We start from the raw sequence: 20,482 nt of genomic DNA, 5'->3' as shown, positions 1-20,482 counted from the left end.
TTATGATCAAAAATGTTAATGAACTGAACAATCTACTTTAAGGTATAAACTAAACTACCCTTCCCTTAGTTTTGAGCAGACTTAGACCTTGCTTTTCTGGGTTCTTAGGTAGTAATGATCAAGTCTGTGGTGTTTTCTGGAATCAAATTTATTCCCACAAGTCTTCGTTAAAATTTCAGGTCACTGTGCCTTGCCCTACTGAAATGAGATTGTAGCCACGTAGGAATGATTGGCCAGAGCATGGTGAATGTCCTCTAAGGGTGACAGATTTGTCAGTTCACATGCTGGGGTAAGCATCTATGTAGGCCCCCTGTCAAGGAAAGGGGCTTAGGGTTCACTTCCTCATGGTCACTGGCCATTTGAAGAAGTCAATAAAGAAAATGCCATTGGGTCTTGTTGACAATAAAGCAGTTGAATTGAACAGGAGTAAGGCCACATTAGACTTGATTGATTAAGTTCAGTGTATGAATATCACTAGAGAAACAAATCAAAGCATGTGTAATAGCAGGTCACAAATGGAATGTGACAGGGTGAGTCTTAAAGTGTCCTTTGATTTTGAAAACATTTAGAATGACAGTGGGGGCACTAAGTGTCTTAGAGTAGTTTTAAAGCATTACTCTGTCAAGGAAATAACAGCCATTCAAGATGTTTGTGAGCACAAATTAACTTAGGCTGTGTTTGGCTAATGACACCATAGGCTGTAGACCGTTTCTGGAAGTCAGTCTGCCATGCTTTATCCTTGCAAGCCATGCCAGTGGCTGTTCTCAGTACTGTAAGATGACATTGGTGAAGCCCAGGCCAGTGGAGAGCACTGGGCATGGGTTTCTACTAACGGCCCTGTGTGGTTGGAGGCCGTTATTTCCCAAACTCCCTTATTTCCTGGGACACTTACTTTAGGACTGCTCAGGCCATGCGAGGCAGTAATGCCCTGCCTGGCCGTGGGCCCTCCCCTTGCTGCCTGCAGATGCTCGGCCTGCAGCTCTCAGAACCTTGAAGAACGCTGTTTTCCTTGTGCTGGCTCCTTTTTCAGTTCCTTTTTCCGCATCCCCAGTTTGGCATCTGCACTTCAACCCCACAGCATAAAGCAAGTCCATCTGCTGCGCTGGGGCCTCCAAATTCGAGTCATCTTGTCCTGACTTTCTCTGAACTTGCCCACACCTCTAATGGTTTCCTAGCAGCCAGGACTTCTGCTAGCTTTTCTTTAGAATTCACACAAATAACTCCAATCTGGCTGTCAGTCCTCGGCTTTCTGGCCTACTTCTTCTGGCTTTTGTTACTGATTTGGTATCCAAAAGCTTATTCTAAAATGGGAAAGTTACACAGGTCATGCCCTGACAATATGTGATTGGTCATGAGATTATGTGCAGAGCCACCCTGCAGGGACTGATTATTTCACAGTCAAAAGAGCCCAAAAGTACCTTGAGTTATTGGAAACCAGTCTATGGCTGGCTTACTTCCTGAAAATTATATTACTTTATCAATTAAAATGCATTAAGCCCTTGTGAGTAGGTCTATATTGCAGTTTAAGTTGGTGATTCTTTTTTTTTGTTTGTTTGTTTTTCTTTCTTTTTTTTTTTTTTTTTTTTTTTTCGAGACACGGTTTCTCTGTGTAGCTTTGTGCCGTTCCTGGATCTCACTCTGTAGACCAGGCTGGCCTCGAACTCACAAAGATCCGCCTGGCTTAAAGGCGTGCACCACCACTGCCCGGCTAAGTTGGTGATTCTTAACCCATCACTATACATATAGAGAAGGTGTATACATATAGAGAAGCTTTTTTATTATTGTTATTTTTATTTTTCAAAAAAAAAATATTGAGAGGCAAAGGCAGACAGACTCTGTGAGTTCACGGCAGGCCTGGTCTACATAGTGAGTTCCAGGACAGCCAGAGCTATATAGTAAGACACCGTCTCAAAAAAACCAAAAAGTAAAATGAAAAATAAATTCACTTCTCCCAAGACTCAGACTTGTTTTGGGTTGTAAGCCAGGCATTGAATCAGAGCTGAGGTTGCTTCTAATGTGCAGAACCACTGTTGTAGAAAGCTGTGTCCCACATCCTGAGGGAGATGTGCTGGTTTTATGGTACAGGTTAAGAGGGCCCTTCCTATTGTGTAGCCTTGGTATAGAATTTGTTTCCAGGGGATAGTCTCCAGTTCTTTTAGAAACCTGTTTGTCATACGTACTACAGACAACATACCATTAATGTTGCATGCTATTCTCTTTAAATTTACAACTGTTTCCTTTCCTTTGGTCCAGTTAATGCATTCTAAATCTAGACTTTCGTTAATCCCTGATTCGTAGTTAAATCTTATTTTACAAAACTAACTAAGGCAAATTTGATGGCTCTTAACAAACTACTAAGTAGGAATATAAGACTTTTCAGGTAGAAAAAAATGAAATGGCTCCTTTAAAAGATTAATCATGAGTTTGAGAGGGGGTGCAAATGGGAGGAGCTGGGGGGGAAGGAGGTGGAAATGATATAAATATATTAACTCATGAAATTCTCAAAACATGAAAAAATTAAAAGATTAAAATTATTAACTATGTTTTCTGCTTTTCTTTGAAGTACCTAGACTCTTGAAAGCATGTTGCCTAAAGCAAACAGCTGTTTGGGTTTTTTTTTTAAGATTTATTTATTTATTTTTTTAACGTACACTGGGGTTCTGCCTGCATGTGTGTCTGTGCCAGATCCCCTGGAACTGGAGTTATAGACAGCTGTGAGCTGCCATGTGGGTGCTGGGAATTGAACCTGGGTCCTTTGGAAGAGCAGTCAGTGCTCTTAACCACTGAGTCATCTCTCCAGTCCAAACAGCTGGTTTTTATTGAAATACTATTATAGGCTTTGCTATTTTGTCTAGATTTCAATAGATACATTTATGCTTTTGTTTTCCCCTTTCCCCTCCATGTTCTAAAGATAAGTGCTTAGCTCTAGTAAAGTGTTGCAGCTGCGGGGTACTAAGTATCTTAAGAAAAAAGTCAGGTGGTAGTGGCACATGCTTTTACTCCCAGCACTCGGGAAGCAGAAGCAGGCAGATCTCTGAGTTCAAGGCCAGCCTGGTCTACATAGTGAGTTCCAGGACAGCCAGGGCTACACAGTGAAACCCTGTCTCAAAAACCTAAAAACTAAAAATTAAAAAAAAAAGGAGCCGGGGTTGGGGGGGGTTGGGGGGGGGGTGGGGGTAGGAAGACAGACAGAGAGACAGACAGAGATGTTGTGGGCCTGACCAGGCGCACACATCTTTGCTGTGTCGGCCCCATCAAGTTTCAGTGTTGGAAATCATCGGATGGTTTTGGAATCTTGATTGAAATCATCGGATGGTTTTGGAATCTTGATTGGTGTTGAGACACTTGAGGGAGGGAAGAGCTGGGCTCCGAGGCCAGAGGCAGGCTGGACAGGAATGTGCCCCTGTTCTGTGCCCCTGTTCCGTGCCCCTGTTCCATGCCCCTGTTCCCTGCTCTTCACCCTTTTTCACTCTCGATGAAGCTAAGGCTACTGGAACTGCCGTCTAAGCGTCCTCTCTACTCCGTCTCATCAAGGCTTCTTTAAGGCTCGCTTCACAGTCGACACATTCCCTGAGTGTCCACCATCTGCTGTGTGCTCCTCTGAGAGTTCTCTTTAGTGTGCATTGACTCTTAAGACTTAGTTACCCACCTGTTTTAAAATGAGATTTTAATTCCAATGTGAACAACACAAATTGCTTTCTTGTGACTTGTAACTGCCAGAGGCAAAACAAAAGTAAACTTGGTAGCTAAAGAGAAAACAAAGACATGTCTTAGAGCTGATCTACTTAAAAGGAAAAATAATAATAAAGCCCAGGTCGGAGAGCCAGCATTTTTATCTTTAAAGTATGTTATGGACAGGCTCAAGGTAAGACTCACTTATCAAAGATTTAGTTAACAAGATTTGAGTCAGTGTCTTAGTTTGGTTAATATATTCACCCAGTCAAATATTTTTCTTTGTTTTCTATAATCTTAGCTTCTTCAGAGAGATATATTTACCACCAAATAAAGTCCCTTTGTCCTTAAGTTATTTTGGCTTCTCAGTAAAGAGTCATGATTTTCTTGTCATGTGGATCTGTTTCATAATGAACCCTGACACCTGATCCTGGTGTGGGTGCTTTATGAAATATTACAAAGAAAAAAAAACTTTCAATAGATGCTTTGTGTGCTTTGTATAATTCTTTAACACAAAGAAGGAAAAATTAAAAACTGAGATCAAAACAGGGCTAGCGTAAGGAATTTTATTGGCTCACAGCTTTGAATATATTGGTAGCATCTGTGTTTCCTGCCTTGTTCCAGTACTATAATCTAAGGATTACGGTGTCATCATTCTAAAGTGCAGTCTCTCTCTATAAAAGGAGCTTACAAGCTGTTCCCCCTCCTCACAATTGACGGTTCTTCCTGCCAGCTAACCTGGCTTCTTTTCTGCATGGCAATGTGTAGCTCCTCATTGCATAGCAGAGCAGGAGAGACACCCAGTGGTAGGAGAACTTCTTACTCCTGTTGGTTCTCTTGCTGATGGCTCCAGAATCATGAGTTTGAGCTGTTTGTTTGCTCTTTTTACTGGGATATGTGTCTCGTGGTTTGCTTTTCCAAAATGATTTTTTAAAATAAAAAAGTACCTTCTTTTTTCTTCATTAATTGGCATTTAACTGAATTGGGAAGCTAGAGCAATCTCAGACTTCTCATTGGAAGGGGAGCAAATCCAAGTCCATCCACAGACTCAGTAGAGAGCTCTCTGTGTGCAGCCAGTATTGCACACTGGTGTTCGGTAGAATGTAAAAGCCCTGCTCTTGGGGACTACTGTGGGTTTGACTCAGTACAGCTGACTCTCCATATCAGCAGATTCCACGTCCATGTGTGCAGCCAGCCACAGATGAACAGTATCATGTGAAAATTGGTCTATATGGAAAACATGCCAGCTTTGTTTGTAGCATGAATCTTAAAAGTTCTTATTAATAAAATCAAACCTGAGCCAGGTATTGGGGTGAACACTGGAAGGTCAGAGAGACAGAACAAGCCACAGCTAACCTCACCTGGCCAACTTCTCAGCTGGTCTTGTTTCATCAGACTGGAAGCCTCTGTGTCCTCATCCAGAATGAATCTCAGCTGAACTGCTGCTCGAAAGCCTGAAAGCTTAACCAGCCAAATGCTTCTAGTTTCTGGTCTTCACGCCTTATATACCTTTCTGCTTTCTACCACCACTCCCTGGGATTAAAGGTTCACTTTCTGGGATTAAAGGCATGTTGTGTCACCATGCCTGGCTGTATCCTTGAACACATGGATCTCTGCCTCTGGAATGCTAGGATTAAAGGTGTGTGCTACCACTGCCTAACCTTTATGTTTAATATTGTGGCTGCTCTGTCTCTGACCCCAGGTTAGTTTATTAGGGTGCACAATATTTCGGGGAACACAGTACCACCACATGTGTTCTTTTCAGTATTCCCTCAACAATACAGTATAATGCCTGTTTATATAGCACTTACGTTGGATTAGGTTTTGAAGATAATCTACAGGTGATTTAAAGTGTATAGCAGGATATGCATTGGTTTTTATACATAAATCCCATGCATTTTATTTAAGGGACTTGAGCATCCATGGGTTTTGTTTGATGTCTGAGAGATTCCTGGGACCAGTCCCTCTTGGATTGAAAAGGAAAACTGAATCCTGTAAATTCACAACCATGAAATTCCCAGTCTTCTAACTGGAAATTTATTAGAATTTTTTTCCTGAAATCTCTCAAATAAAACTCTAAACATTAATTTTAAGTACAGAGAAAAGATGCGGGTTATTGTGAGGTCACGTGAACACTACAGGAGACCGTGCAGAAGTGACGTCATGAGTGGCACCGTTTTTAGTGTAGCGCCTGCATTCTTCCTTGGTTCTGAACTTTGCTAGTCCTCTTTGCTCATGTTCTGCTCACTCAGAACTCTGCATCATCACTGCCTGCTTGACTCTGGCAGAGTCCAGCATTAGCTCTTTCCACCTTCAACGTTGACGTCTGACTTTCTGTAGTTTGTAATTTGATTCTGAAGAGACAAAATGACTCATCTAACTTTGTTCTTGGCCACTTGGAATGGTGGTCATTTGTTGTCATAGTTCTACTTCATGTTGGCATGGAGTCACCTGACTGCCAGAGGATTTCCTCTTTGGCAGTAGCTACAGAAAGTACCAGACAAGAGGGCTCTGGACATAGATGTCTTAAAGTTTTGCCCAAATGAAAATTCAAGGTAATAGAAACTCCCCAAACTGATTCACATGTGTTATTATCAGAATCACCATAGGGCTTTCCAAACAGACTGCTTGGCTTCACCCTCCAGTTTCTGGTTCGGTGGATTAGAATTGGGACCCAAGAATTTCCATCACAAGTTCTGTGGTGATGTGGCCGGATCAGGGACCACACTTGGAGACGCATAGTCAAGGTCTACTAAGCTACTGGCGACACTAAATGTTCTGCAGTTCTCAGAAAAGACGTGCACTTTGAGCTTCTGAAGTGTCTCTAACTGAGCCCTGAAGTCGCTGCTGGCTGTGTTCAGACAGAACAGAACTCTGGTTACAGTGAGTCGCATCCTTGAGTGACTCTGTTCTGCAGGTTGACTTTAGCTGCTTTGTTTTAAGTTGCCTTCTTAGAGTTAAAACTTGGTCCCGGGGGAAGAGGTTAGTAATTTCCATCTTTCTTCCTTACAAGAAGAATGCTATGACTCCAGTTGGAAAGATGAGCTCTAGGGTAACTTGACAACACTGTCGTACTGAAGCACTGCTGTTCTTCTCTCCACAGGGTTACACGAGTTCTTTTTCCTCCTCGTCCTGGCGTACTTCGTGACTGCGTGCGTCTGTGCACAGGCGCTGTGGCAGGCCATCAGGAAGGGAGGACCCATGCACACGGTCCTGAAGGTCCTGACCACAGCACTGCTGCTCCAGGCTGCCTCGGCCCTAGCCAATTACATTCACTTCTCCAGGTAACTCAGCCACTGTTCGTCGTCCCAGCTAATGTGTCCTAGTTAGTCCACAAAGTTAGCCGTGCTCGATTAGGAGCGTTTTTTTCCCCATTGGTAATTTATATTAATGCTCTCCTCTTCAATTCCTCAGATATTCCAAAGATGGAATAGGGGTACCTCTTATGGGAAGTTTGGCGGAAGGTGAGAATCTTTCTGAGTACTTTTTCAAAAATAAATTTGCCATCTTCTTTAAAGAGAGAGAGAGAGAGGAGAAAGAAGGAAAGAAAGAAAGAGAGAGCTGGAGGGAGAGACACAGAGAGACAGAGACAGAGAGAGAGAGAGACAGAGAGAGAGAGACAGAGAGAGAGCGCAAGCCAAAGGACTTCATTTTCAACTAATGGGGTAACTCAGTAGTAGAGTACTTGCCTAGCATTGAATGAGGCCCTGGGTTTGATCTCCAGCTCTGTGTATTGATGGTGATGATGATGATGATGGAGGTAATGGTGATGATGGTGATGATGGTGGTGGTGATGATGATGATGATGGAGGTAATGGTGATGATGGTGGTGAAATAATTATTTTGCTGTGGTGTAGTTTTTTCTAGTCACGGTTAGTCAGAACTCAGATAAACAAGACTGGTTTAGTTCTCAGATCTTGTTTGATCTTACTAATAAGTGGTGTGTCTAGCTTAGTTCTTCACTGTTCTTCACATGTGCTTCTTCAGTTTGTCCTCAATAAACGTAGACATGCTTTGCTGACCCCCGTTTGCAGAATCTGTGCTCAGATGTACCAGGCACATTCACCTAGTGAGCTGCAGAGCCCAGATGCAGACCCAGGTTTTCCCGTCCCAGGGGTGAAGGGGTTTTCCTGTTGTAATTCTGTTTTCTCCTATACTCTTTCTCTGTTTCTGATCCAAGACCACGTTCACGCCTATAATTGAGCTGACCTCACATCTTTGTTCTTTTATTTATAAGAGAAACTCTTAGTAATTAAAAAAATTTAAAGGTCTTAGAATCATGACTTTTTTTGGTTTTTCTCTGTGTAACAGCTCTGGCTGTCCTGGATCTCACTCTGTAGACCAGGCTGGCCTTGAACTCACAGAGATCCACCTGCCTCTGCCTCCCAGTGCTAGGATTAAAGGCGTGGGCCATTATGATGTTTCAAAGAGAACTTCTGAGAGCAATCAAGTCATACACCATTCTTTATACTCAGAAATTAATGCTTTGGTAAGCAACAAATGTTGACTATGGAACCATGCTGGAGTTGACTTTTCGTTTTCTACCCATAGTTCTGTTTGAGTCAAGGTGTCTTTGGATAATTGCCATTTGCCTTCTCAGGACTCACTCATCTGGTCTCATCACCTGTTTTGATTCAGAAACTTGAGGATCTTTCTGTTACCTTGTGAGATCCTGGGTACAGTTCACCTTGGACACGAACCCAAGGTGCTTGTCCTTTCTGAACACTGTCTAGTCCTTGGCTTCTCCCTTGTTTTCTGTTGAGCATGCTTGGAGGGTTAATGGAATCACAGTGCTAAGGCAGGACAAAACTGTAGAGATAACTTCAGCAGTTGAGGAAATTGACATCTGAAGAGGAAAGCACACAGCACAGACCTTAGCAGAAACCTCTTCTGAAGACTATCAGGTCTGTTGTATGTGAATCGTTGAGTACCCGACTGTTCTTTTCCTCTACAGTTCTGGGGATTCTAGACTTTTTGTCTGTGAAGCAAGAGCTATGTCCCTTGGTATTTGAGAGGGAGGAGGTCACTTTGTGACTGCCGTTGGGCTTGCTGTGTCGCCGAGGCTGCCTCAGCTCTCAACCCTGGCGCTGTCCCCAAGCCCTGGGATGAAGTACACACCACTGTGTCATGTGTCTCACCGTGCTCTGCACACTAGTGGTTTTAGCTGCAATGACTGATGTTCTGAGTGGTGATGACTCTTCCAACAAAAGAGTTGGCTGGTTAAGTGAGTGAATTCAAGAGAGCAGAGTTCTTATGTGATCTGTGTATTTCATCTATAAATAAATATTTATATACATTTGCACTTTTACAAATATATTTTTATAAATGATTTATAAATATATCTATTTATATATAAAATAACAGGTAATTATTTTCAGCAACAATGAGCATAGGTTTTCCTGTCCAATTATGGTATTTGATTGGTTTTTGTAAACTTGTGTATAAAGAAATGAGCTGGAAAATGAAGGGGATTTCCCCAGGTGTTTGTTTTTGCTACTTAGGAGCTTATATAGGCATTCCTCCAGCCAACTTCTTTATCTGGTTAACTGACTGTATTTGTGAAATGTTTAAAGAAATTAATTCACATCACATTTAAACATTTGTGATGAAAGAAAAATGTGCTTGATCTGACAGGTTGCATCATTCAAGTATAGTAACAGTTTATTGTCAGCATTCACCACCATACATATATAAGCATACATACGTGAACCTTTCCTGGGGAGAAACGTCTCCAGAAAGCACACCTAGAGCAGACCACATCGGTTGCACCCCAGTCTGGCTTGGTGAACCGGTGAATTTGGTTAGGGTAACCTATGGTAGCATGGGCGGCTTGCAAGCTGAGGAAACATAACCACTCCTAGCAACTGCTAGCTGTCTACTTCATCAGGACGGAGTAGGGCACTGTGGGCCTCTCCTCACCTTCCATGATGGGAAGTTAGCAGGCCTAATCTGTGCAGGTCTCCTCAGGGAACCAGAGCTGCCTCGGGCTCAGGGAGGCAAGGCAGTGAATGCCATGTCAGAAGGCGGTGAATGCCATGTCAGAAGGCGGTGAATGCCATGTCAGAAGGCGGTGTGCCCCAACAGCGCGTGTGGAACAGCTGGTTTCAGCGTAGGTAACGGAGCAGGGGAAGTCTGTCAAATGTGCCGGACTCTACTAACAGGTGCTTACTTGAGCCAACATGTACTATTGATAAACTTACGTTGTACCCCGGATGCTTCTGTGTCTCACAGGAAATCTCACCCAAGTGGTGACAGCTGAAAGCGTTAGCTGTGGAGGGGCAGTGCATTACTTTGTGATCACAAGCCATTGGTGTACATGGTGATAAAAAGTAATAGCTTTTATTGTAGGCAGTTATTCATTTATAAGATGAGTATTCACGGAACCTGAAGCATTTATAGATTTTTGTGTACTCATTTGTTTCTATGTCGTGTGCATCTGCATACAGGTGATGTGTTGAATTCTTTTAAAGTAGTGGTGTTCTCCTGCAGTGCAAGTGCTGGCCACCTGGTGGCGCATGGCGCTAGTTCATGGAGCTCTTCATTTGTCTTGAGGATTCCGACGTAAGGGATGTTATGGCTATGAAATCTCATACCATTTCTTTCCAGTTTTAAAAAATATTCCCATATTACAGTTCATCCATCAAACATCATTAGCACCCTAGAAAGGATCCTAATATTTTCCACATTGCAGAAATTATATTTAAAATTTATTTCTTTTGTCAGAATTGTATATAGCAATAAAAGCTTTAAAGAGAAGAAATGAAAAATAACTTTAAGGTTGGACTAATACATAAGATATAATACAGCCATGTATATATGTTTCTAAATGGTAATATTTCCATGTTTCTATAATCAATTACAAATTTTATGTCAAATATTGAATGTGTTAGAACTATTACACATTAATATCTCTTACTGAATTTTCTTAGTTTTTGTGATTTGAAAAGGGGCATTCTCATCTCAATTTAAAATGTGCCCAATTCAAGCCGGGCGGTGGTGGTGCACGCCTTTAATCCCAGCACTCGGGAGGCCAAGCCAGGCGGATCTCTGTGAGTTCGAGGCCAGCCTGGGCTACCAAGCGAGTCCCAGGAATGGCGCAAAGCTACACAGAGAAACCCTGTCTCGAAAAACCAAAAAAAAAAAAAAAAAAAAAAAAAAAAATGTGCCCAATTCTGTGAATTGTGAAGCTTTATTGACTTTGATTTTCCTTTCCCTTTAGTTTTTGACATTGCCTCCCAAATTCAGATGTTGTACCTGCTTTTGAGCCTGTGCATGGGGTGGACAATAGTCCGAATGAAGAAGTCTCAAAGCCGACCTCTCCAGTGGGACTCTACCCCTGCGTCCACAGGCATTGCGGTGTTCATTGTCATAACCCAGGTGAGAGCTTACCCTGCAGAAATGCATCTGAATGTGTCTCACTGCACAGCGGGCACTGGGATTCTAAGAAATGCAGATAACATGATCTCACAAATCTCCTGAGTGCTAGTATGTATAGATAGCAGGATTTGACTTACTAAAAATGTCATTTCCTACTTTTTCTGTTTTCTTAAATATTAAAAGAAATCTTTTAGCATTTTTTGGTGCTGCAGAGATGGCTCAGTAATTAAGAGCCCCAGCTGCTCTTCCAGAGGATCCAGGTTCAATTCCCAGCACCCACATGGTGGCACACAGTCCTCTGTAACTCCAGTTCCAGAGGATCAGATGCCCGTTTCTGACCTCTGCAGGCAAAAAACCTATACACATAAATTAAATGAATCTTTTAAAAAATCATGTATATTCTAAAATCACAGCTCTCTTAAAAATCCAGGGTTTTTTGTTTTTTTTTTTTTTTTTGGTTTTTCGAGACAAGGTTTCTCTGCATAGTTTTGGTGCCTGTACTGGATCTTGCTCTGTAGACCAGGCTGGCCTCGAACTCACAGAAATCTGCCTGGCTGTGCCTCCCAAGTGTTGGGATTAAAGGTGTACGCCACCACCGCCCGGCCTAAGATGCAGGTTTTTTTAAATCATCATTCCATTGTAATTTTAATTTATTGTCACAAACAAATAACCAACTGATAATTAAGATTGACACTGCACGAGACCTGAAGATTGACACTGCACATAACTGTTATCTTCAGCAACAGCCAAACAATGCTAATAATACCGGCAGTCTATCAGTACATAAATGCATACATGTGCTATTAATATACTGACCACATATTAGCACATGTGTATGGAAATACAGACTTAAATATGGAAAACCAACTTATAAGAAATGGTAGTTCTATAATCATACTTCTTTGTTGTAAAAGTCAAGTTTAGAAGTATAGTTTAAGAAACCAGATAGGTATAATTTAGTGTAAGGGAAGAATAGTGCTTTTAGTGATAAACAGTGTGTGTGTGTGTGTGTGTGTGTGTGTGTGTGTGTGTGTGTGTGTGTGTGTTGCGCATGCTTGTGTATGCATGTTTGTGGGGGAAATATGGGAAGTATATGAGCATGTGGGAGGGTATATGGATGTGTGTGTGTGTGTGTTTGTGTGTGCTTTTTTGTGTTTGTAGGATCGCAGGCACATGTTTCCACACCCAGCTTTTTTTTTTTACTGCGAGTCCTAGGATAGACTCAGTCCTTATTGGTGTTGGTTATGGTTGCTGGAGGAGGGGTTGTCACTTGATTCAATGGTGTAGCCATTGACAAGTTGTGCAAGCCTCAGTAAATAGCCTCTCTCCCATGCAAGCAGCCGGAAGTCATGGTTACCGTCTCCAACAGAAAAGACATAAAAATAGGACTGGGTTGTCGGAAGAAGGGTCTCAGCGGGAGGGAGGGTAAAGAGAGTGGAAAAGAGTTGGTTTCTTTATATACATGTATAAAACTGTCAAAGAATAAAAAGAAACTATAACATCCACTCTGTGTGTGTTAGAGTTTAAGTATGGTTACATTCTTAAGTCCATGCTTTTCCAGTCACTCTAGGTAACTTGATGTATGTAAACAAACACAATAAACTATACACATACAGTTCTTTCTGTATGAGCACAGGTCCTCACACCTGTAAGACGCACTAGCCTGAGACTGAGCTATTTTCCTAACCCCAGCAATGGCGAGTTTTATGTCCCAAAGGAACTGTCCTCTGTGTGAGTCACAAAAGCAGCTGTCTACTGAAAGTCCTATAGTGGTGAGAACTGGGGTAGACAGAGCAGGTGAGGAAGGAGGAGACTCTGGAGTAGACAGAGCAGGTGAGGAAGAGGAGACTCTGGAGTAGACAGAGGAGGTGAGGAAGGAGGAGACTCTGGAGTAGACAGAGGAGGCGAGGAAGGAGGAGACTCTGGAGTAGACAGAGCAGGTGAGGAAGGAGGAGGCTGCTGGTAACCCCTTAAGGCCAGTGAAGTGGATTTTTGTTGTTTGGAGATGGGTCTCATTATGTCGATCAGGCTGGCCTAAAAGTCACAGAGATCGCCTGCACCTCCCTACTGCTGGGATTACATGCATGAGCCACCATGCCCTGCCCAAGGATTGGATTAATACTGAATTTCATTTACCAAGGTGTTTGGAAGTGACTAACAACTCAATTTTGAAAGCTGAGCTTACATAGGAAGCACAAAAGCATATTTGATGGTAAAAAGATTACAACAATAAGTCCTTGGTGCTCAGTAGGTACAGAGGGAACATGGATAGCAATAAACAGAACAGCAGAAATCTCTGTTTTTGTTTTTTTTTTTGTTTTTTCGAGACAGGGTTTCTCTGTGTAGCTTTGCACCTTCCCTGGAACTCCCTTATAGAGACCAGGCTGGCCTCGAACTCAGAGAGCTCCGCCTTCCTCTGCCTCCTGAGTGCTGGGATTAAAGGTGTGCGCCACCACCGCCCGGCCTCTGTTTTTTTTTACTGTCACAATAACTAGATGAGAGGGAAGGTCAGCAGAAAAGTAAGGGTGTGTGACAGTGCCCAGGAGCTCATACCAGATGTAACAGATGTGCTTTCAGGCTGATACCTAACCACCTTCGCTCAGTCCCCAGTACCCATGTAACAATGGAAGAACTCATAAAGTTGTCCTCTGACCTCTACACACACGGTGTGGTACAGGCATGCACCTTCACACATACAATAATGGTAAAATAAAATCTAAGTCAATAAGCAAAAATGTCTTCCTTTATGTAGGGAAGTTGCCAGAAAGAGTGACGTTTGACAACAATTTGGACTTGGCACATTCTGCTAGAAAAGATTCTGAGCTATTTGAAAGTGGTCTTAAATTGGGCATGGTGACGCATGCCATATTGCCAGATCTCAGGAGGCAGAGATGTGAGATTACTCAAAGTTTGAGGCCAGCTTGGTCATCGTGAGTTTGGGGCTAGCTAGGGACACATAGCAAGATTAAAAAAACAAGCAGGTTAGCCTTGCGATAGTGAGGAGAATTGGGAGGGAAGGAGGGAGGTTTAGAGGAAAGTTCCCATTCTTCACCTTTTCCACTTTGTTCTCAGAGATGATGATTTGTGTGTCACTCGATAGAAATCCCACTTAGGATTCTGAGAGCAGGAAAAGAACTACACTATTAACTGACAACCTTTACAGTCAGATAATCTTTGCATCCCTCAGGAATGTTTTTCTAACATATAAAGGATGCTTTCAAAAGAGTTGAGAACATGTTTTATTGTAAACAGGTATTTATTTTTCCCTAATTGTTGTTATTTACAGAGCATTTTGCTACTTTGGGAGCAGTTTGAAGACACTAGTCACCATAGTTCACATTCTCACCACAGCTTAGCAGGGGTCCTGCTGATCATCTTAAGAATCTGCCTGGCACTATCGCTGGGCTGTGGACTCTACCAGATCATCACAATGGAGAGGAGCACGCTCAAGAGAGAGTTCTACATCACATTCGCCAAAGTATGCATGGGGCAGGAAGTGGCTTCCGATGGTCTGCTGCACTCTCCTTTCTGGAAAGTTAGCGAGCAATTAACCTGGGTTGCTTTCTGTGTGCCAGGGCACTGTTCTGAGCTCTCTGTTAATCTTCATGCCATGCATGATGTGGCTTTGAACCCATTGTACAGAACCCATGGAACAATATTTTCCGTATAGTCTTGAAAGGCCCTTGGGCTCCATCTTGGTTTTTCCTTATCAGTAGTGATTTTTCTTCTCTTCTGTGGGAATTTAAAAAATTGTTTGTTAGCAGCTGTTAACTGTCTGAACCGATACTCTTGGAGTTCCAGTGTTGTGTAACAAGCCCTGAGGGGCTGTCCTCAGTATGGGAGGATGCAGCCCAGAGGCTGGTGCTGCAGCCCAGAGGCTGGTGCTTCACCCCCTGTGTCCATGTGAGCAGAGTGGGTCCTTTCTGTGCCCGTCTAATCAGAACGCTGTAGAGCAGCAGAGGAATTCTGAGCGCTCATCTTAGTTCCCACCTCTTCCTCATCACTGGCCCCTATGTCTCTCTGCTCGAGAGTTTTAAATATATGCATTCCTCTACATTTCCCTCTCTTTCTACGTGTAGTAACACATTGAAAACTGTCAATCTTCAAAGTGCCCCAAGCATTATTAACTTGTTTCAAATTGAATTTTGAGAAAGAGATACATTGTGACATTTTGTGGGAAAATAGAGAAAAGTATTTGAAAAGCATAATGTGAAATTTCCTGTTCCTCCTCAGTCTCTTGCCTCTCCCCTGCAATCCACTCTGCCATTCATAGTAACTGCTGTGATCGTCTGGGGTGTTTTTACGAATTCACTTGAGTATGGACATGTGACTGTGACTTCATGGTTTCATTTCTTTTTGCAGAAATAGTATACATTTGTACCTTGCTTTTCTCAGTTACTAATTGCTGCCTGTATCACAGCATTGATAGTCTATAAAATATATGTATGGGACAGATTTATAAGTGTAATGTTATAAGTGCTCTAAAAATTGGCAATTTATTGAGAGAAAAGAAGTATTAATGTCATAGCAAAAATAAATTTATTTCTACATTTTATTTCAAATTTATGCTGAAGTGTAATTGAGGCCAGTCAGGACCTACAACAGAGAGAGTGTTAAGATTTTATTTTTATTTTATGAGTGTCTGTGTTTTGTCAGGTGCCCTGGAGCTAGTTATAGACAGTTGTGAGCTGCCATGTGGGTGCTGGGGACTAACCCTGGGTCCTCTGCAAGAACAGCAAATGCTCAGTTAAGAACATTTGCTGAGCCCTCTCTTCACCCGACGCCATAAGTATATTAATACTTGTTGTTTGATTTTTGATTCAGGATCTCACTCTATAGCCCAGGCTACCCTCAAGCCGCGGTGCTCCCGCTGCACTGCAGACTCCTAATGCTGAGAGGACCACAGTGTACTCTGCCCGACCAGCCTTGCTTTTGTTTCTCTTCTCAGTCTGGCGCGTCTCAAGTAAAGACAGCAGATCTTACTGGCTTGTCGGTTTCTTTCAGGGCTGTATCTTGTGGTTCTTATGCCAGCCAGTGCTTGCCTGCATTGCTGTGATTTTTAATGACTACCAAAGAGATAAGGTAAGTGATATTCATGACGAAAATGTTGTTAAGTCTTTATTTAGAACATGTTAAAGTAGGAGATACCTACCTAGCCATTCAGAAGTTTCTTGAGTTCTTTAAAAACTCAAAAGAAAATTTTAAAAACTGATGAGTACATAAATTAGAAGTTCATAAACATTAAAAAAATTAAAAATTAGTTCATAAGCAAAATGATAGAAATAGCTTTTTTGTTGGTCTGTTTGCTTTTGAAACAGGATCAGAATATATAGCTCTGGGCCTCAAACTGGAATTGATCCTCCTGTTTCTGTCTTCCAAGTGTTGAGATTACAAGCACATGCTACCACACCCAGCCTCGAAGTAGCTTCTATGGGTCTTAGCCCATTTTGAAGTCATGTTTTATGAATTAAACTAGAGGACATGTAGTGCATCTCTTTTAAAAACAGAAATGATTAGAATTGTTCACTGTGTAAGGTATTAGCCGAGATGGACAGAACAGTCACGTTGCTGGAACAGCCTGCAGACTAGAGCAGGCTGACTCTAGATGTGGTGATACCTGCCTTCCTTCATCAGCAGATGGCTCCAGCATTTCAGAGCGGAGCTCGCCATTTAGTGTTTACAGGTGGACAGTAGGAACATGGCCCACAAAAAGACCTGTGACTTGAGGCAGAAGTATGTTTTACTGCTATTAGCTAGATTAAATTAGCTCCATTCCTGATTTTTCTTGTTACCAAAACCCATGTCTGTAACATGCATTCCCTTGGGAAACCAGGTACTTTTCTCTCCCACTGTAGCATCTGTAAACTAAGCGTCAAAAGGATTTTACCCTTGAACAGTCACAGTCCTGAAGTTATGTCTACTGTCTGTGGAATGTGTTTCCTGAAATGCACCCGTGGTAAAGGTGAAGGACTGTGTAGAGCGCAGAGTGGATGCATGGTACATGAAATGTAACTTTTCTGTTTCTGCACATGGTGAAACATTCCCTTTCTTTTTTCTTTTTTCCAGGTTATTACAATAGGTGTAATCCTTTGCCAGGCTGTGTCCATGGTTATTCTGTACAGACTCTTCCTGTCCCACAGTCTATACTGGGAAGTTTCTTCACTTTCCTCAGTGACACTACCACTGACCATTTCATCTGGACACAAAAGTCGCTCTCATTTCTAATACTTGATTTTTGTTGAAAGAACAAGTGAATTGGATAAGTGCAATAAGGATCCAGATGCAGTGACTTCTTTTCATGCCTTTGCTGTGAAAAACTGAACTGTGAGAGCAAAGCATGTTATTTATATAACTGCATTTCAGCAGTGCCAAAACTCAGAAAGGTCATAAATGTCTGGAGTGTGCTCAAACAATAAACTTTAAAAAGAGTGTTGTTTCAAGTGTTTCAAGGTGACTGAAGCTGATGTGGAAATAAGTGTGAAGAGATGACTTAAATGATATGTGGGTCAGGTGTTCACACTTCCAATGCCTCATTAATAATGAACTCAGGTCTGATAGTCTTAAATAGCGTTCACTCAGATGATCACGCTTGTTCATATCCAGCTAGTCCAGTTACGAAGTCAGTGGGAGATGCTGATTTTAAAACTACTTTTTATGTTCTAAAGGACGTGCATTTCATATTACAACGTAAGGGAATTGGAAATAAACAGAAAGTATGTGAACAATTAAATGAATTAGCTTCTGTTTATTCATGGGTAGAGTTATTTGCAGTTTCTCCCGTATTGTTGGCCCTAGTTCAGGCTTTATCTTGATTAGGAAAGGATTTTGGACAATGTGTGGACAATCTTAGATATGTTACATTGGTTGTAAGAACAGAGAGGGTTTTAAATCTGAGCACTTGGGTGAAAGGACAAACAGGTTTTTGTGTTTAAAAAGAAAGAAGGAAAAAGTAGTATGTGATATGGCACTAAAATTTTAATCCTGAGATAATTCATTTCTCTTACATTGAATCCCCAATCATAATTAAGCTGTATACACAGATTACATTAACAGGAGCATTTCACATAAATGTTGGTTTCAGTCATCAACTACCCATGAATTCCTGCCCAAGGATACTTAATCAGGATTAAATTTTCTATGAATAATTGAAAAACAAAATACTCACTGGATTTGTTATAATCCATGTTGGCACTGGATTGTAAGTAGTTGCCATCTTGAATCCTTTGTAATAAAGCTGCATGTGCTCGTGGGGTGTGTTTGTGTGTGTGTGTGTGTGTGTGTGTGTGTGTAGTTTTCTGAAGTGCCTGATTGCAGAACTGCTCTGTGGCTGTCAGTACTCACTGTGTGAGATGAGAGCCCTGACCAGTCATTACTGATTGGCAGTTACTAAGTCTGTTGGTGTCTGTCGAGTCGTTTGGGTCTTTTTGTTTACCTTTGGCTAATTTTAAATATTTTTATTTGCTTTTACCATGCTTTTAAACAGGAAGTGGTGCAATAGTCTGTTAATTGAACTTTTTAATGAAAGAGTTCAGGTAATGTAACACAATTAAAAAGTATCTGTGGTTTTGTCTTTATTTTTCACTTTCATGTAGTTTCATTGAAAATGAAAATATTCTGCTTCATTTTAAAGGCAAAATATGTTTGCAGCTGGCAAACTGATGAAGTAATGCAGTCCACCCATGACTAAAGTGTCTCTCTAAACAGTACTCGGCTGTCCTTCAGTAAGTGAGAGCTACAGGTTAACACAAAAATGTGGAAGGCATATTTTAGGTTTATAGAACCCACTAGTGTGTATAACTTTTTCCTCTCACTGTGTCTCACTAATTCTACAAGTTACGCCTGTTGTATTCAAGTACATTTCAGTTAAGCCACACACAAAAGTTCTGCAAACTTGAAGCAGTGAGAAGGGAACAGTCCATTCTCTTACACGGAGAGCCGGGGGAGTCTGATGGCAGGCATAGGACACAGACCAATGTGCTTGCGTCTGCAAAACTTTTAACAGGGTTTCTGTTTGTTTTTCAATATATTCAGTTGCTAATAATTTATATTTTCCTGTTAAAAGCTGTTACTAAGTCAAGAAAAACAGTTGTTGACAAATGTATGAAACTATCCCTTACCTAACAGATCCAAGGACTAAAGTATCTCATGTTATAATAGTATCTGTTTTCTTTTCTTAATCACTCTAAATCACAGAAGGATGAAATGTCCCTACCCTATGTTTCTTTCTCCTGTCGGACAATACCTTTGAAATTAGGGGGTTCTTTTCCTTTAAAAACAGTCTATGGACACCCCCATCCTGTTAAAAAAAAAAAGCACTGTTTTCTTTCTTTGAGAAAATGTGAAGATGTTTGATTTTATTGATATGTATAAATAATATAAATGCCTACTGTACATCAGACATTAGAACCAAGCACCCATTTAACTGAGTAGGAATAAATAAATGTTTCTTTGAAGCTCACCAGACATTTTTATTTTTTTATTTTACTTTCATGATTTTTGAACATATTTATTAGGTTATATATTTTTAATTTTAATGAGTGTGTGCACATGTGTGTGGGTACCTGTGGAGGCCAGAAGAGGGAGTCTTATCCCCTAAATTGGAGTTACAGGCAGTGGAGAGCCTCTGGCTGTGAGTGCCAGAATCCCAGTACCCTGAGAGCAGCAAACCCTGAGCCATATTTCCAGCCCCCAGGGCATAGTTTTTCATTAGGATGAATGAATATTTGTATTTAGGCTTGGCTGATATTTTCAGAATTGGACCTGTAATTGTGCTAAACTCTGAAATGCACTTCAGTAGCTATGAAAACGTAGTCCACTTTCATACTTGAACCTAGCTTACAGCCAGACATGGAGAGTTAGTCCAGGGTTTGCTTTTGGAAACTTTATGATCTCAAATAAAGGAATCCATATCTGATGAAAATAGAATATACACAAGTCCAAGATCATCGCTATAGACCCTGGGCATGAGCAGAACACGGGCCCTTGACACGTTCCCTTAGGGGAGTGCAATTATTCGTGACACCTTCTTATACCTAGCTTCTGTGGTGTCACATCTTAGAGGGTTTGGTTTTGATTTGAGATGATGGGATTGTTACGAGCAGCCAGATGGTTGGAGGCTTTATGAAAAGAGGTTTACCACCTTTAAACCCAACGTGGATTCATGAACTGAGACTAAACTGATGGACTTTGCTGTGAAGTTGGGAACCAGTGTGGGTGCCCTGCAGTTTACATCCTGCAGTCCTCTAAGTATCCATCCTGCTTCCACACCTGGGTAATTGTCTTCCCAGCTCCATGGACATGGTACATGGCATGTTCTGGGAGTGCCAGGAGACCCAGAGGGGTGAGAAGAAACTGGCTTGCCTGTGCAGCCATGTACAACATAGCCAATACAGTCTCAAAAGGGAAAGCAGGATGGTGGGCATGCAGGATCATA

The 20,482-nt window shown here is 41.7% G+C and overlaps 1 protein-coding gene across 3 annotated transcripts in view; it reads left to right on the top strand.

Moving 5' to 3' along the window:
- Gpr180 (G protein-coupled receptor 180) overlaps positions 1–19,507 on the top strand; it is a 29,683-nt gene extending 10,176 nt beyond the window's left edge. For 2 of the 3 annotated variants that reach the window (XM_052732481.1, XM_052732484.1), the window contains exons 4-9: positions 6,776–6,956; positions 7,087–7,136; positions 10,892–11,049; positions 14,336–14,527; positions 16,054–16,131; positions 17,116–19,507. In XM_052732481.1, the coding sequence (XP_052588441.1) occupies positions 6,776–6,956; positions 7,087–7,136; positions 10,892–11,049; positions 14,336–14,527; positions 16,054–16,131; positions 17,116–17,274 (818 nt within the window). In that variant the 3' untranslated portion in view covers positions 17,275–19,507. The other variant, XM_052732482.1, reaches the window with a different exon arrangement.
- Positions 19,508–20,482: the final 975 nt, after the last annotated feature.

Source organism: Peromyscus californicus, unplaced genomic scaffold, assembly GCF_007827085.1.
Source record: "Peromyscus californicus insignis strain IS unplaced genomic scaffold, ASM782708v3 Scaffold_12__1_contigs__length_115047231, whole genome shotgun sequence".
Lineage (NCBI taxonomy): Eukaryota > Metazoa > Chordata > Mammalia > Rodentia > Cricetidae > Peromyscus > Peromyscus californicus.
Note: the sequence above shows the minus strand (reverse complement) of the source record. Positions and strands in the feature narration are given on the sequence as shown.